The 17,410-nt window shown below is 44.3% G+C and overlaps 1 protein-coding gene across 2 annotated transcripts in view; it reads right to left on the reverse strand.

Moving 5' to 3' along the window:
- Nucleotides 1-11,806: 11,806 nt before the first annotated feature.
- The window catches only part of CDHR5 (cadherin related family member 5), a 45,846-nt gene continuing 40,242 nt past the window's right edge, over nucleotides 11,807-17,410 (reverse strand). Inside the window, exons 16-17 of one of the 2 annotated variants that reach the window (XR_013228258.1) lie at nucleotides 14,160-15,705; nucleotides 11,807-14,042 (exon numbers count right to left, since the gene is read on the reverse strand). Coding sequence is in view for 1 of the 2 variants with exons in the window: in XM_077321375.1 (XP_077177490.1) it covers nucleotides 15,310-15,705 (396 nt within the window). In the remaining variant the exon portion in view is untranslated. Of the gene's footprint in view, nucleotides 15,706-17,410 lie in introns of both variants that reach the window. The other variant, XM_077321375.1, reaches the window with a different exon arrangement.

A 17,410-nucleotide genomic window follows, 5' to 3' on the forward strand; every position in this document is an offset into this window, starting at 1 on the left:
AGGAAAGCCCATTGTACAAAAAAAATACAATGGGCTCTAGCCTCCTTTCCATCCGGGCAGCCCCGCCAAGGCTGGCAAGGCTGCAGCAGGGCTGCTCAGGGCGGCAGCAAACTTCATGCCAGGCACACAAAGTTGTTCAATTTATCATGATCTTAGTAAATGCAATTTCATATACTTTTATTACGACTACTAGTATTAAAGCCTGTTGTACCTGATACAACGGGCGCTAGCAAGGGAGGAGGGAGGAAATAGCAAAGAGAAAGGGAGGTAGAAAGGAAGAGAGTGATTAAGATAGAGAGAGCTTGACATTGGGAAGAGGAAGGGGAGGGGTGGTCCAGTCTGAAAGGGCATGAGGTTGAATATGTGTGTTGTGTGGGGGGTTGTGGTGGTGTGGTAACAAATGAGGGCATGGGTATGGAGAGATGGGTGGTTTGGAAGGTTAATTAAGTGAGGGAGAGGACTGATCTTTGGGAACTGTGGCATAGTGGTTACAGGTGAACTTTCCAGAGCCTTATCTTCAGATATGTGAAGGGAAAATCAGACTGGAGACTCTTCTTAGGGGGAGATTACATGGCAACCAATTCCCCCCAGTTCTGCATTCAACCTCATTTCCTTCTTGTGTGAATTAGACCAGTGGTCCCCAATCTGCGGGCCACGGCCCGGTGCCGGGCCGCAAAGGCCATGGCACCGGGCCGCAGCTCCCTCTCCCCGCCCCGCCCCCGCAGTAAAAAACTTCCCAGGCCGCAAGCTTCTTACTGCGGGAGGGCGGGGAGAGGGAATCAGGGCCGGGCCGCGCGGGCCGCGCCCGTGCGGGCCACGCCCGCTCGGCCCGATCCGTGGGCGCGGCCCGATCCGCGGGCGCGGCTCGTGGGCGCGGCCCGATCCGCGGGCGCGGCTCGTGGGCGCGGCCCGATCCGCGGGCGCGGCCCGGGCGCGGCTCGGGTGCGGCCCGAACCGCGGGTGTGGCGTGGGCGCGGCCCGCGGGCGCGGCCCGATCCGCGGGCGTGGCCCGCGCGGGAGCGGTCCGCGGGGGCGCGGCCCGATGCCCTGCCGGTCCCCAGCCTTGGAAAGGTTGGGGACCACTGAATTAGACCACAGACACCGAAATGTCCCCCTGTCCTAATCTACTACAGTCACAATACACAGGTGTCCACTCTGCTCCTTCTGTCTCCATTTTTTTTTACTGTTGATCTAATGTTATGTGCCCACATGCTTCTTTCACAGCTGCCCCTTAGAAGAAGAGCTGGAATTTTGTACCCTGCTGTTTATTACCAAAAGGAGTCTGAAAGCGGGCCTTGGTTATGTGCCTAGGAATCATCAATACTGGCCCCACTTGGTAGATATGGTAAAGCTGGCTATATATTCTAAAATGAATGAAACTGATGCTGTGCAAACTGGTAAACCCCCACCCATACACACACTAAGCTGCCTCTCCAAGCAAGCAAACATCTATTATCACTATCAGCATATATCCCTTCACTTCACATATATCACTATCAGCATATATCACTGTGGAGGGTTACACCAGGGTTACACCAGGCATGCCCACTTGGGGCCCTTTCTCAACTTTTTTTACTATTAAGACACCCCTGAAACATTCTTTGGGTTTTGGAAACCCCAGAAGTGGAGCAATCGTGCAGCATATTGAGAAGCATAGCTATGTGCATACCCACCTGGGGCCCTTTTCCCCATCCTACCCCTCCAAGCCCATCATTGGCCATTTGGGGAGGGAGCAGGTCAATATAATAAAATAAATAAATAAATATGACCATTTATTTTCATATCACCTGATAAATGTTTAACAATTTTTAAAAATAGATTACAATTAATCAACTTCCACTCATTAGGGAAACCCTTCCAAGGGCCATCAAGAAGCCCTAGGGTTTCACAAGACACTAAATATTCAGATGATGCCATTATATAATGCAATGTATCTGCTGCAGTCAATTCTAATGTACCTGATGGAAGCAATACAAGCAAGGGCATCTAAGATACACAACTGTTGCGCTATATGATGCCATTCCCTGTGCCGTACCTCTAATACGATTATATCCAAGGAATGAGTTCACTGGTAATACACAGATGACCTTTGTTAACCTTAACCATTCATCTTTTCCCCAGCTCACTATACTGAAAAGGATCATATACTCTCAAAATCACCAATGCCACCTAGGGTTGCCAGGCCTGGGCCAAAAACAGGCACAGAAGAGGAGCTCACGGTGAATATACAATAACAATATCAGGGTGAAAAGCCCAGACCATGGAAAACCAACAAAATTAAAAGGCAAGTTCAAACAATCTAATATTTGATTCTTTAATCCCATTGCTTCAAAATTCAATACGAGGAATGTAACTTCAAATTCAATACAGTGAATGTACTGACTTCCTGTAAAGTCAGTTTTATTGAGGCTTCATCAGCATGAAATGGTTATATATCATTGGTACCCTTAAACAAAAGACCACAAACTCTCCCAAGCTTATGGTTTCCTCATTCTCTGGCCTATTATTCACTGTGACCATCAGAGATTCAGAAGACAAAGCCATAAATCTTCTCAAGGTGGCACAATTTACAGATGGTCACAACGGTGCATGTTATTCCCAATGAAATCAATGGCACTATGTTTCCATGGTCTGTAAGCTCAAATGCCATTGAGTCCAGTGGAATATAAGCACTGCTAAGTTTCCTAAGGAAGAGATTTGGTTCATGAACTACTGAGATTTCTTTTTGTATTCTGCAGAGCAACATTCTTTGAAAATCACATGGTCTGTGCTTCCCTATTAATAGAAAGTGAGAAAACTTCAAGAGTTATTTGAATTTGTGTGAATTCTGTTTTCACATCTCCCTCATTGAAACTATCAGATAAGTAGCTTAATTCAGAGGGGGGAATTTATCAAAGGGAAGTCTGCTCATGTGGCTAAGGTTGGCATCTGGGCCATTCTAAATTTGCCCGATCATCCATATTCTCTGTTCCTTTTTGGTGCAGACACCAGTATCAAGTTTATTGTGGCCCAGTTCCTCTTATGGAAATTGACTCTTAGAGGAATTGATTCATCTTATGTTTCATCATAAATGAAACTTATACTGCAATTTGCAAGACATCCAAACCTACCACTAAGCTTGGTGGCATCAATAGCAAAGTTAACAATTATATTTAACAATAATAGTTTTAAAGTGCATAAGCTTAACTGTTGAGTAAGCCACCTCAATATGAAGCAAAATTATTTTATTTGTTTAATTATTTTAATTAAAGTATTTGCATGCTTTTTGCATATAACTCTACTGGCAGCATCCAACAATAAAAGTTAAGGCAACAGAAATACTGACAAGATGCCTGGATGGAACACATTTAAAAATCTTTATTGTCTTTAAAAATCTGCAGTAAGACCAAATGCACAAATCAATAAATACTATACAAGTAGGTGACTAAAAAAGTACAAAAACAAACACAAAATCCACCATAAGGGGACTCCAATAGCAAGCAAGAAACTTTGCTAATATTACATTTTGCAGATTTAGATGAGAAGGAGATGGGGAGAACTATGTTAAGAATTTGATGAGGAGGAGAAGGGGTAATAAGAGATGCTTATCAATCCGCTAGAGGCAAAGCCCACTGCACCGAGGAATGCATCGAGCACTAACACATAACACCTGCACTGTGACCATCCTGGGTTCTGGCCTTCTTCCCCCACCACTCCCCGCTCAGTCTTGATATCCAGTGTGGTGAAGTGGTTAAAAGACTAACAAACTCTAATCGTAAGAGCTGAGTTTGATTCCTGACTTCTCCATATGCAGCCAGCTAGGTTGCCAGCTTCCAGGTGGGGGCCTGGAAACCTTCAGGAAAATGAAAGAGAGAAAGACAGGATGAAAGAGAGAAAAAGAGACAGAGAAAGAAATGGGGGAGGGAAGGAAGGCATGAGTTCTCCTGGAGAAAACAGCTGCTTTGGAGAGGCACTGGCCCTCTGACCCCCACCCCCACCCCACCTGGCTCCCCTGAGCCAACAGTGTCTAAATAGGTCATAACTGTCCCCATCTTCCCATCAAACCCTACATCTTTCAAAGGCCAGGCTGGCTGTGGAGGGGTGGGCTGCTACCTTCTCACCCCCCACATCTCCCAAAGGCTGGGCCAGGCAGAGAAGTATATAGGGAGGGTGCCTCCTTCCAGACCCTTCCTCCACATCTCTCAAAGGCCAGACTGGGTGAGGAAGACTATAGGTGTGGGCTGCCTCCTTCCCACCTATCCCCATCTCCCAAAGGGCAGGCCAGGCAGGGAAGGATGGGGGGGGCTGCCTCCTTCCTACCCACTCCATATCTCCCAAAGGCTGGGCAGCCAGGAAAAGTCATGGAGGGGGGCTGCATCCTTCCCACCCCCACATCTCCCAAAGCTGAAGGTTTATAGTGAGAGCCACAGGAGGTGGGTAGGCTTCCTCTTTCCAACCCACCCCCACATTTCCCAAAGGCCAGGCTTCTTGGAGAAAGTCATGGGGGATGGGCTGCCTTTTCCCCACCCCTCACATCTCTCAAAGGCCAGGCCAGAAAGGGAAGGTTGTGAAGGGATCCCTGCTTCCCACCCCCCAACATTTATCAAAGGACATGCTTGACAGATAAGGCTGTGGGAGTGGGCTGCCTCCTTACCATTCCCCCACACCTCCCAAGGGTCAGGCTGGACAGGGAAGGTTGCTGGTTCCCCCAGCCCGTCTGAGGAGAGGGAGGGTAGGAGAAAGTAAAGAGCACTCTGATGGCCAGCTGCAGGGCCATGGGGAGCCCAGGACCTGTTAGGGAGGACTCCTTGGAGGAAAAGATTTGCCAGAAGCTCCTAGCTTCATCAGAGCTTCAGTTGGATACAAGTTTAGCACAGCCAGATGTTCAACAAGCAGGGATCTCTAACCAGCAGGAGGGAATGGAGCTGCAGACAAACCAGGACTTAGATTCCAGAGTTGTTGCAAGAGCTCCTCATTCCTCTGCCCAGCCTCCAGCTGCAGCTCCCTGCCTTATCAGCCCACCTGGCTCCCCTGAGCCAATTAAGCAAATCCAGCTATGTGCTGGAAGAGAGCTCCCATGTAAATGATGCCACACCATGTTAGCAAGACAGTTGCTGACTTCAGAATATGGTAACTCATCACTCAGTGAGGACTGAAAGGCTACTGACAGCCTATGTTAACTTGTGGATAGGAGGGCTGGGTTGTGGACACAACCTGTTACCTGCTCCTTTTGCTAATGCCCTTGGACTACCTGAAGGAACCCTTGACTCACTGGACTGAGTTAAGACATTCATTCATTCTGTCTGTCTGTCTGTCCCTTGCCATTTTGTTTTTGAAATACTGAGGGCCATTCCGCACAACTTTAATGTAGCAGAAGGCTTGCACATTGTAAGCGCTACTAATTTGCAGTTCCGCAAGACGTCGCACACAATCTGCCACACTCCTGAAACAGTCCCGCAAAAAGCGATTCGTTGTAGTGCTTAAAGGGAAATCGGAAAAAGTGGATTCACTGAAAAGCGCTACACTCTTGCAAACAATCAGCACCAGTAGCGAAAAAGACCTGTGCATTCCTATTGTTGCAGTTCCAACAAAGTCCCTCCCCCTGGCTCTCTCCTCCGAACTTCCGGTGAAGCGATCGCCATTTATTTTTCTCGGAGCGAGCAGAAAGCAAGGAACCAGCGAGCCTTCATTAACCCAGCGAGGCTTCTCCGGCTACAGTCCCTCCACAAAAGTGCTTTAAAGCTCCCCTAACTCCCCAAGCACAGCCCCGTTTGCAAGTTCCCTTTATTTTTGGCCGAAAATCGCACCCGTGCAAGGGGAGGATTTTTAGTTTCACTCAGGGGAGCGTGGCAACGATGAATCGCCAGCTCACACACCAGCTGCCAGCTAGATGAGTCTCTCTGTTGCAACGAATTAACGCATATTCATTGCGTTAATTCGTGTATTTTTTTAACTTTTCTTAAAGGGAAAGGGGCTTTCCCAGAGCATGATAACAACTGCCCATTGGCTGTTCATTTGATTGATGGCCAGGGGCAGGACAAAGCACAGAAAAAATCGCTTCCTGTCTAGCAATTTTTGCAAGACCGGAAACCTGTGGGAAACGAATGAAACTCTACTGGATTCCACTAAAAAAGCAGGTATGCGTAATGCTGAGATTGCACTTTTGAAAATAATGTTTCCGCTTTGTGGGACCAATTGGCAACATTGGTCCTTGTGCGGAAACACCCACATTCTCTTTACCTCCCTGGCAACTTGTCTGTGCTTATATCCAGCAGAGAGCTGAAACCTGAGAGCAACACAGGAGGCAAGGGAAACAGTTGGCTTCCCTCCCTTGCCTGGAGGAGTTGGAGAGTGGGAAGAGGCTGAGGATAGAGTAACTTCAGAATAGCAGAGCCTTTCAGAGAGGCCGATGCCTCTTCCACCCAGCAAGCAGGAGGAAGAGGACAGATAAGCCCCACAATTGGTCCTCATTCACACACCTCCAAGGAGGGCCAATCAAGTAGGGAGTCAGTTGTCTGCATTCAATTTGACCTGATTGGCGCTCATTGGAGGATTGAAATTTGAATTGACTGGTCCTCATTGGCAGAATGCAATTTGAATGGACTGGCCCTCATTGGCAGAGTGCAATTTGAACAAATTGGCCCTCATTGGCAGAGTGCTCTCCCTCTATTGGTGGCACACCACAAGGAGAGCCAATCAGATAGGGAGTGAGTTGGCTGTGTGCAATTTGAACTGATTGGCCCTCATCTCTCCCTGTTGGTGGCACACCCCCAGGGAGGGCCAATCAGATAGGGAGTGAGTCGGCTGCATGCAATTTTAACTTCCTAATATTTACTGCAGGAATACTTGTGTCTAAACCATGATTGAGCAGCTTTATTTGTGAAATGAGAAGCTATTGAATAATCCAACATTAGGGCAGGATGTAAGGCTAAAGTTGCTAATTCTAGCCTGAGAAATTCATGGAGATTTGAGGCAATGCTTTTGTAGGTTGAAATTTTGGCCTTGCTGCCATCATTACCATGGAATAGGCATAAAGAAGATTCACTTTTGCCTGCAGTTAGTGATTTTCATTAGTTTGTTCCATTATTTTAAGACTCTGAGGAATCCCAGCTCCTGCCAGTAGGTGACACTCTTTTCCTTATGAACAAAAGAGCTTAAAATTGGGTAAAGGAAGCAAATAAGCTTGAGACAAACTCCAATGCTTTCTAGCATTCATATTAAATACCTGGGGAATAAAATCTCTGGCATGCTACATAAATATCTTTCAAGAACTCTCATTTGTTTCTTTGAATGTGAATCCATTTTGCCAAATCAACAAAGTCTTGTGGAAAATATAGAGCAGCCTTTCTCATTCCCATTGAGAAGCCCTCTCCAGGCCCCCACTAACCATTTAGGGAGGCGGTGGGTGTGTTGACATGACCATATATGGTTATAGCATCCAATAAATGTTTCACACATTTAAAAAATATATTAAAAATTAATTAACTCCTACCCATTTGTGAAACCCCTCCAGGGCCATCAAGAAACCCCAGGATTTCATGAAACTGCAGTTGAGAAAGCCTGCTATGGAGGAATCATAAGAACACTCTTCTGGAGTCAGCCACATGGAATAGACCTGCTTAGGATTGCACTGCAATTGTGGGACAGGCTTTCCTGGACGACAGTCCACTTACTTCATCAGCTATGTGACACGTTGGAACACATGGGGCTGCCTTAGACGGGATCAGACCCTTGGTCCATGAAGGTCAGTAGTGTCTATTGAGACGGGCAGCAGTTCTCCAGGGTCTCAGCAGAGGTCTTTCCCATCACCTACTGCCTGATCTTTTCAACTGGAGAGGCTGCGGATGAGACCTGGGACCTTCTGCATGTCAAGCAGATTCTCTGCCGTGTATAGATAAAAGGGGGAAAAGATAAAAAGTGGGACCAAAATTCGATAAAATGTAGGAGGAAGCAGCAGGTTTCTAACATGTTTATGCAGTCCTAAGATGTATATAGGATACAATGATGACAACGACAATGATCGTATCAGAAGTTCTATAATTTCTTGTCATCCTCAGTTTAAATTAACAAAAAGTCATAGTGCAGGGAAGTTACAAGTTGGCATAATTAAGCTGACCTATGCAAATCTAACCAAATTAGTGTACCTGTCTGATTTTACTGTGTGAACAATAATGATGCCTTTGTATGTATCATGAAAACATTGGCAAGGACAAATGATCAAAGAGAAGTATTCACTTTCAGAGCACTTCCTATTGCATTGGGACCTTATGCCATGGAGGAAACATGAAATCCATACCATGATAAGACACAATTCTTTATTTGTGCAGCCTTTCCTGTAAGGTTTCCTGCAAGAGAACTTGCATCACTTGGCTAACAGAATTCATTCAAAAATGATGGCTGGTTCCTGCAGTCAGTAGTTGTCACAGAAGAGTGTTGTTACAGAAGCAGTGGCTAACCTATGACAGTATATAAATGGATGGAAAGTCACATATATAACTAGCACTCATAACACTCAAATTCTATTTGCATATTTTGTGCAGAAATGTGTTTGTATAATTGGGAATTGGATCAAATTCTGTCTTCTCTTGTAATGCTGGGTTAGCTGTGTTGAGAATTTTATATGTGTACTTCTTTGTGTGCTCATCCTTCACATCTTAACTTCATTTCTTAACTCTTTGACCACTTATATTCCGGTTAATGAGAGCCTCTTGTGGCGCAGAGTGGTAAGGCAGCCGCCTGAAAGCTTTGCCCATGAGCTTGGGAGTTCGATCCCAGCAGCCGGCTCAAGGTTGACTCAGCCTTCCATCCTTCCGAGGTCGGTAAAATGAGTACCCAGCTTGCTGCTGGGGGGTAAACGGTCATGACTGGGGAAGGCACTGGCAAACCACCCCGTATTGAGTCTGCCATGAAAACGCTGGAGGGCGTCACCCCAAGGGTCAGACATGACTCGGTGCTTGCACAGGGGATACCTTTACCTTTACCTTTTTATTCTGGTTAATAATATAAGTATGTGTGTAATTTGTAGCAGATAGATGAGATGCAGCATTGGTGTTGCAGCTGGCTTTGATTCCTGTTAACTGGTAACTACCCCTCTCATTGTATTGCAGGCAAATATTTCACATTATGCTTAGATTAACCAAGGGAAACCAACTGCAATCAGTGATGTGGATCTGAAAATAATAAAAAGAATTCAAGACCTGAATCTGGCAAGAGATAATTGAATCAAAGTACCACAGAAATCAATGTTTTTTTAGTCACAACTCAGACATCATGTTGCTTTCAATAGGTCCATAATGGTAATTAAATATTGCTACAATTCTAAGATGTCACTTGATGGGACGCTGGCAATTTAGGAGAAAACTAACATACTGGAAAGCTTGGCTAACCTTGGCTTTCCTGGTTTCTCTTTAAATCAGTTTGTGTTTTTAATATATTTGCTGATTCTCTCTTTTAGGCTGCCTAAGGAGGTGGTGAGCTCCCCCTCACTGGCAGTCTTCAAGCAAAGGTTGGATACACACTTTTCTTGGATGCTTTAGGATGCTTAGGGCTGATCCTGTGTTGAGCAGGGGGTTGGACTAGATGGCCTGTATGGCCCCTTCCAACTCTATGATTCTATTATTCTTTTTACACAGCAGGCTATAGAGGCTGTGAGGTAATTTTAGCTTAGGGTTCGTCCACACAGAAAACTCAGATGGCATGGAAGTTGGCAGGAACAATATCGCTATGCCCTGTTCCCATGTCCTTTTCCTCTGCCACATCTGAACAGACAAGATGGCGATTGCTTCCCTTGTGGCCTAGCCATCCCCTCTCCCCACTGTAAAGCTACTGGTAGGGGGAAAAAGGCACTTACAGGACTAACAGAGGAGGAAGGAATAGAGTTCAGCCTCCCTCCCCCCGCCCCACCTGTAGTGACTGTGTGTGGCACGTCCAATGCTCTGCCCCTAGCCATCCCACTGTTTTTCCTTTCAGCTGAATTGAAGGAAGGTATTCGGCCATCCATTTCAAAGGGATCCAGGAGGCCCACAAGCTGTGCCCAAAGTCAGCATGATGTTGTGTGGACACACTTGTTTAAATCAGAATTCCTGCATTCTTTGAAGAAAAGGAAGAAGAGTTGGTTCTTATATGCCGTTTTTCTCTCCCAAAGGAGGCTCGAAGCGGCTTACAGTTGCCTTCCCTTCCTTTCCCCACAACAGACACCCTGTGAGGTGGGTGGGAGTGGGGGGAGTGCAGAATCGAACCCGGCATGCCAGATTAGAAGTCCGCACTCCTAACCACTACACCAAACTGCAGGAAAAGACCCCCATGCAAGTCACCTTTGAGTCTTGATGAAAGGGCAACTAATAAATAAATCAGGAGAATTTCGATGTGAGAAGGAAGACAAGATATGATCCAGTTGTTAGATTCTGATCTCATATATTAGTTCAGGTGACTTCACTGCAGTCAGAATCAGGTTTCTTGCCCAGAGGTCCATGCACTTGCTCCAAAAGTATACTAAAGTAAAAAAAAGGAGATAGTTTTGCTGTACTTTAGTGGAAGGCGTGCACTATAAAGGAGGCCAAATAAAACTTAGAATTTGTTCTGAGTCTTTATGATCCATGTGATTAAGCTAGTTTAAAGTCCAGTTTCACTTTATTATACATTTGTCATATTATATTAGTTCTTGCTGAAGGGAAGCATTATAGTTCCTGTATGACACATTGTTTCTAAGCAGAGAAGGCAATTCCTTCACAGTTCAGCCTTACTAGGATCTGAGGCTCAGACTTAAGAGCTGTCAACTTTCAAGTGGGGCCTGGAGTTCTCTCAGAATTACTACCTATCTCCATACTACAGAGATTATCCCCCCTGGAGGAAATGGCAGCTATGAGTGGCAAACTCTATGGCATTGTATTTCCACTGAGTTCCCTCTCTCCCAAAACTCCATACTACCTGGTATGGTTGCCAATTCTTGGTGGAAAAATTCCTGGATATGTGGGGTTGGAGCCTAGAGAAGGCAGGGGTTTGAAGAGCGGGGGTACCGCAGGAGGGTGTAATGTCCTAGAATCCACCATTGCCTCCAGGGTAACTGATCTCTGTGGTCTGGGAATCACAATTCTGGGAGATCCCACTGAGAGTCTGTCAACCCCACTCCCAGAGTACTGTCCCCCGATCTCTGGAGATTTTCAGATGTAGAGTTGGCAAGACTAGGCATGGACACAAGGCCTCTGTGTGTTGAAAATGGGAAGCAAGCAAGCAAGGACCATCAAGAGGAAGGTTGCAGAGGGAGAAGTCAGCCTGCCCTATTTAATCCCTTTGCTTTTTGTCCTCTCCTTCGTCTGCTCGGCAGCTGCACCAGGCTCTGCTCTTTTTCTTCTCCAAACATCCCCAGCAGCTCATTCTCTTACTTGTGTCAGGCAAAGAATTAGTTATCAGTTTCTGTCACCTTATTGTGCTTCAGAGGGGAGGAGACCCCCAGGCACCACTGCCAAGCAGCAAAAAAGCGGAAGGGATAAAAAGTAGGCTTGCCGTCCCTCCCTATTGCTTCGTTCTGGTCAGCCTCTCCTCATTCTTCAGCTGCCTACCCTTTGGGCATAGACCTTCCTTGCCCTGCCCTCCATCTTCTCTGATGGGACTGGGGCGGTTTTTGGGATGGGGTTTGGTGGTTTACAGAGAATCTGTGAAAACAAAATCATAAAGCTATATATATATATATATATATATATATATATATATATATATATATATATATATATATATATATATATATATATATATATATATGTATGTATATTATCTGCCCAATCAGTAAATATTGCACAAATACATCACAGCTGACAACCAATAAAATTATTCTGTCTTTACTTCATATAATTGATTTTAATGGACTGATATTATTTTAGATCTTAAACAGGTTTCAATATCTTAAAAAGACAAATGCAACATATTATAGTGTCATCATTTATTTCCCACCCATGGAACAGTTATCACAGCAAGGTTTCACAATTCACATGATTAAGATTTAATATATTTGTCTTCCTCTATTAATAGATGGCGGTGATCCTCCTTACACAGAATATATTAATCTTTTGTCTACCTTCTTTAACTCAAACACAGCTTGTCAGTTTCGACTTTGTGCTGTATCCCATTATTTATCTATTCTTTGATCGCTGAAGTTTCTCTTTGTCTCTGGCATTTCTCATATATTTTTGTTGCTGTCACAATCAAATTGAAGGACAATTCCAGTCTTTTAAAGGCATCTCTTACGTAACCTTATAAAAAAATTAGTGAATCTGTCACATCCCCCCCCCCACCAAATTTCTTCTCCTCTATTTTGCCAATAATTCGTAGCCATTCTTCAACTGGTAGAGATTTTCTTCTTCTTGGCACTTCTATCACATCTTTTTAAAACAATTTTCAGTAGCATATCAGATCTAATGTTTGACTTCAACTTTTTAATGAAAATCTGGAATATCTTTTGTAATTTCCTTGAAAAGCATTCTGCAATGACAACCAAAATTATGTGGGTATTCAAAAAGAAAGTGCTAGTTTATATGTTGATTACAGATGTCACATTCCAGGTAGGACCTGGCATTTCCCTGGAATTATAACTCATCACCAGAGTACAGGAACCATAGTCCCGCAGCTACCATCTCCCCATGAAGGGGGGGGGGGAGTACAGAGAATTTTATTATGTGTTTCTGGACACTACAACATAAATTTTTTTGGAGCTAATTCTAATTTTGGGAAATATTTTTCCTGTAGCTGCCAATTTCCAAGATTGTTGATACAGTTATTGTGATAGTTAAAATACACATAGAATACTCAGACTTGGTGTCAAAATATGTTTTTGAAGTTGATAAAGCCATATATGTGATTTTATTAGTTGTAGAAACAGGCATTTGTCCGGTTGTCACCATTTTGTTAGATGGCAGAGCTTTTTTCAAATTCTTGTAGGATGTCCTGTTTTTGAGCTTGATAAAAGCAAATATACTATTCCTTTCATTGTAAAAACAAAACATTATTCTTTAAGGTTTGTAATATATGGGAGGAAGAATAAATCTAGATAAGTTGCTGTTTTTTTAATGCTTGTAATATTGGGGCAAACTATGTCAGGAGAACATGTAACAAAGTACTTTTGCTACCTGTTCCCATGTGCATTTACCTTAAAGTAAGCCACATTCCAGCAAATTAGTAAGTATTCTTAGGACCACACCAATAAAGGTTTTGCCCCTAACATTGCAGTCTTTAGCAAAGAAACATTGCAGTTCATCTAAAAATGCTTCCACATAGATACTTCCCCCTCCCCCCACTTTAACTATCAAATTGGAACATGTTTTGGAGTATCCACATGAAATGCTGCTGCTCTAATTGTGTCCCAGTCATTGTTTCTGAATCCTCAGCATGCTGTTTCACCAGCCAGAGCTTTGCCAGTCTAATGGAACGAGTGCAGCTGAAGAATATTAGTAGTAAAAGGGTTATTAGGCTATTTTCCAAGATCATGCCTATATTGTCACTATTTCCTTTTTTCGCTTGGGCAGCTGCCATTTTCCTTGTTACTGGATGGCCTTGGGGGGGTGGAAATACCACTGGTAATGGCTCTAGCCCAATCAGCTCTATTTCTCACTTGCCTGGAAAGCCGTTTGCTGTGGTCATCGTAAGTCAGTTGCTATTTGACGGCACATGCATGCATGCATAGTGATTTGAGCCATGGCAATTACTGATTTTAAGAAGTCCTCTAATGTTATGTGGGTAATAAATACAGGGTAAATGGTGAATGCATTCTTGGCATCAATAAGTACCACACTGAGTATCCTCACAATGCAAAGGCAGGCAAAGTTCACAGACTGTTGAGAGAGTGTTATGATTAAAGCCATGAGTAAAGGCTATAAAAGAGATAAGATGACTGTTGGATCCAAGCCTAAGTCTCTTTTGAAACCTTGGATTCAAATCTAACTCTCAGACTGGCGACATTTCAATGTAAAAATTGTAGAAATAAGATGAATCTATCAAGCAACCAATAGCCATTCATTTTTACCTAGTTAATCCTTGTCTTGCTTCTTAGGTGGCTTATATTAGGGGTAGTCAACCTGTGGTCCTCCAGATGTTCATGGACTACAATTCCCACGAGCCCCTGCCAGCATTTGCTGGCAGGGGCTCATGGGAATTGTAGCCCATGAATATCTGGAGGACCACAGGTTGACTACCCCTGGCTTATATCACTGCTCAGGTGCTCTGCAGACGTTCTTGTCTAGACTGTCCGCTTTGGATGCCTGGCGTATGGCTATGCTGGCAAGTGCAACTGAGCTGATCCCCATGCAGACTTCTGCAGGTTCAATTGAACTAACAGGAATTGGACAAGAGGAAAAACAAACATTGTTTAAAAGCAGCAAAGGCTATAATAAAAGATGGGAGTGTTGCATTTGAATATTGAGACATTAATACCTTAAGACAGCCCCAGGCACTCTGTATATCATTTTTCTTGGTTCCAGTGATTATAATGATTCTCTCAATCATGCTTTCTCAACCAGGTTTTCTTGAAACCCTGGGGTTTTTTGAAGGTCCTGGAAGAGTTTCTCAAAATTATATATTTTTAAAATTTGTTAAACATTTATCAGGTGATATGATCATATATGGTCATGCTGATTCCCCCAATGGCCAATGTTGGGCCTGGAGGGGGAGGGGAAGGGAGAGGCCCTGGGTGGTAATGTGCACAGCTAGGCTTCCTGACCATATTCTGTGCAATTGCACCACTTCTGGGGTTTCTCAAAGCCTGAAGAATGTTTCAGGGTTGCTCAACAGTAAAAAAGTTGAGAAAGGTTGCCCTAAATATATATATATATCAGTTATCCAATGCTAAAGATATTGCTCACTGGTAGTCCAGAAGAATACAAGTTAGCAAGCAGTATCAAAAAGATGGACATTAGGATAATCTCCTGAGAGGGTTCCTGGAACAAAAGAGGGGACATGATAGCCCTCTTTAAGTATCTGAAAGGTTGTCATTTGGAGGAGGGCAGGATGCTGTTCCTATTGGCTGCAGAGGAAAGGACACACAGTAATGGGTTTAAACTTCAAGTACAACAATATAGGCTAGATATCAGTGGGGAAAAATTCACAGTTAGAGTAGTTCAGCAGTGGAATAGGCTGCCTAAGGAGGTGGTGAGCTCCCCCTCACTGGCAGTCTTCAAGCAAAGGTTGGATACACACTTTTCTTGGATGCTTTAGGATGCTTAGGGCTGATCCTGCATTGAGCAGGGGGTTGGACTAGATGGCCTGTATGGCCCCTGCCAACTCTATGATTCTATGAAAGCCAGATTGCTGCAGCCTCTGACCCTGCCCCTGCCATCTCCCTCGCCGTCATAATCTGTCATCCCCCTCATGGTCATCCCTGTTCTGTTCTGCATCACTGTCATCTTCAATAATCCTAACATCATCCTTGGCTTCTGGGTTAATGTCCTCTTTAAACCACACAGACTTATATCCATCATCCTCCAGCCTTCTGTCTTTAGTGAGAATGGATTTCATTTTCTTTTCACTGTCCTTGTCGTCCTCTTCTCCTGCACTTTCCTCTCCCCCCTCAGAATCTGGTGATGCCCAGCTGGTTTTCACGGCCTTCTTCGAGGGAGGTGGGGTACCCAATGGCACTGTTGTAACTGGATCATTGCTGACAGACTTGCCAGAGTTACTGTCATTTTCATCTAAGTCAGACGTCTCATCATCTTGGAAGTAGTGATTAGTAGAGCCCAATGAGAGCTGCAAAAGAACGGCAAACATGGTCACACTGGAGGGACACAAATAAGAAAAACACTCCCATGCCAAATGATCAGGCCTGACTTCAGAAGCCAGGTCCAAAGCACATTGGGCCCATTCACATAGCATTTCTGAAACATAAAAACTACCTCAGGGTTATTTCTCTCTTCATATTTAATGTGGCAAGGCATTTCCACATGGGAAAATGATAGGGTACTTTCTCAATAGCATGATTCAAGAGTTGACTACATGAACAGCAAAACGTGCTTCTATCTAATGATCTATTGATCAGACTTCTTTCTTTTGCTGGGTAAATGTTTTTATTCTACCCAATAGCAAAGTCTGAGGCTTGCTCCAAGGTGCTGAAGAAGAAGAAGATTTTTATACCCTACTTTTCTTTCCCCCTGCTTTCTCGAAGCAGCTTACAATAACCTTCCTTTCCTCTCCCCGCAGGTGGGACTGAGAGCTCTGACAGAATTGCTCTGTGAGAACAGCTCTAATAGGACTGCAACTAGCCCAAGGTCACCCAGCTGGCTGCATGTGGAAGAGGAGTGGGAAATCAAACCCAGCTCTCCAGATTAAAGGATGCTGCTCTTAATCACTACAGCACACTGGCTAAAGAGTTTCATATGTGCTGTTTGGATGGCTTGATGCTTCTTCTCCCCCTTTCATTGTCAAAATAACAACACACAATAAAACTATTTCTGGAAGGTGGCTATTTCCCACAGCAAGTGGCATCAGTCTTAGAGAGAGAGAGAGAGAGAGAGAGAGAGAGAGAGAGAGAGAGAACTAGCAGGAGGGTGGGTAAGTTTTCCTTCCATGCTCTGACTTGATACCTGAGCCAGTTCTCATTCCTTAGAGAGCCAGCTTGGTATAGTGATCGCAGATCTGGAAATTCCAACTGGTGCAGAATGCAGCAGTTGGGTTTCTTACAGGAATATATTGGAGGTCCTGCATCTAGCCTGCTCTCCAACAACTGCACTGGCTACCAGTTGACTATCCGATCAGGGATTAAAAGGGATACTTATTAAATTTGCAAACGATACTAAACTGGGAGGGGTAGCAAACACAACTGAAGACAGCAACAGAATACAGGATGATCTTGAAGTGGGCTAAACTGAATAAAATGAACTTCAGTAGGGACAAATGTAAAGTTCTCCATTTAGATAGGAAAAACCAAATACACCAATATAGGATGGGGGAGACTTGTCTTGGCAGTAGCATGTGCGAAAAGGATCTAGGAGTCTTACTAGACCATACATTGAACATGAGTCAGCAGTGTGACTCAGTGGCTAACAAGGCAAATGGGATTGTGGGCTGTATCAAAGGGAGTATCATGTCCAGATCATGGGAGGTAAAAGCACTGCTTTACTCTGCTCTGGTTCGGCCTCACTTGGAGTACTGTGTTCAGTTTTGGGCACCCCAGTTGAAGAGGGATGTTGACAAACTGGAACGTGTCCAGAGGAGGGCAACAAAGATGGTGAGGGGTTTGGAGACCAAGATATATGCAGAAAGGTTGGGGGAGCTTGGTCTGTTTAGCCTGGAGAGAAGACGACTGAGAGGGGATCTGATAACCATCTACAAGTATTTAAAAGGGTGCCATATGGAGGATGGAGCAGAATTGTTCTCTCTTGCTCTAGAGGGGCAGGCCAGAATCAATAGGATGAAATTAATTCAAAATAATTCCATCTAAACATCTGGAAGAAGT

Source organism: Paroedura picta, chromosome 2 (genome assembly GCF_049243985.1).
Source record: "Paroedura picta isolate Pp20150507F chromosome 2, Ppicta_v3.0, whole genome shotgun sequence".
In the NCBI taxonomy this organism is placed as follows: domain Eukaryota; kingdom Metazoa; phylum Chordata; class Lepidosauria; order Squamata; family Gekkonidae; genus Paroedura; species Paroedura picta.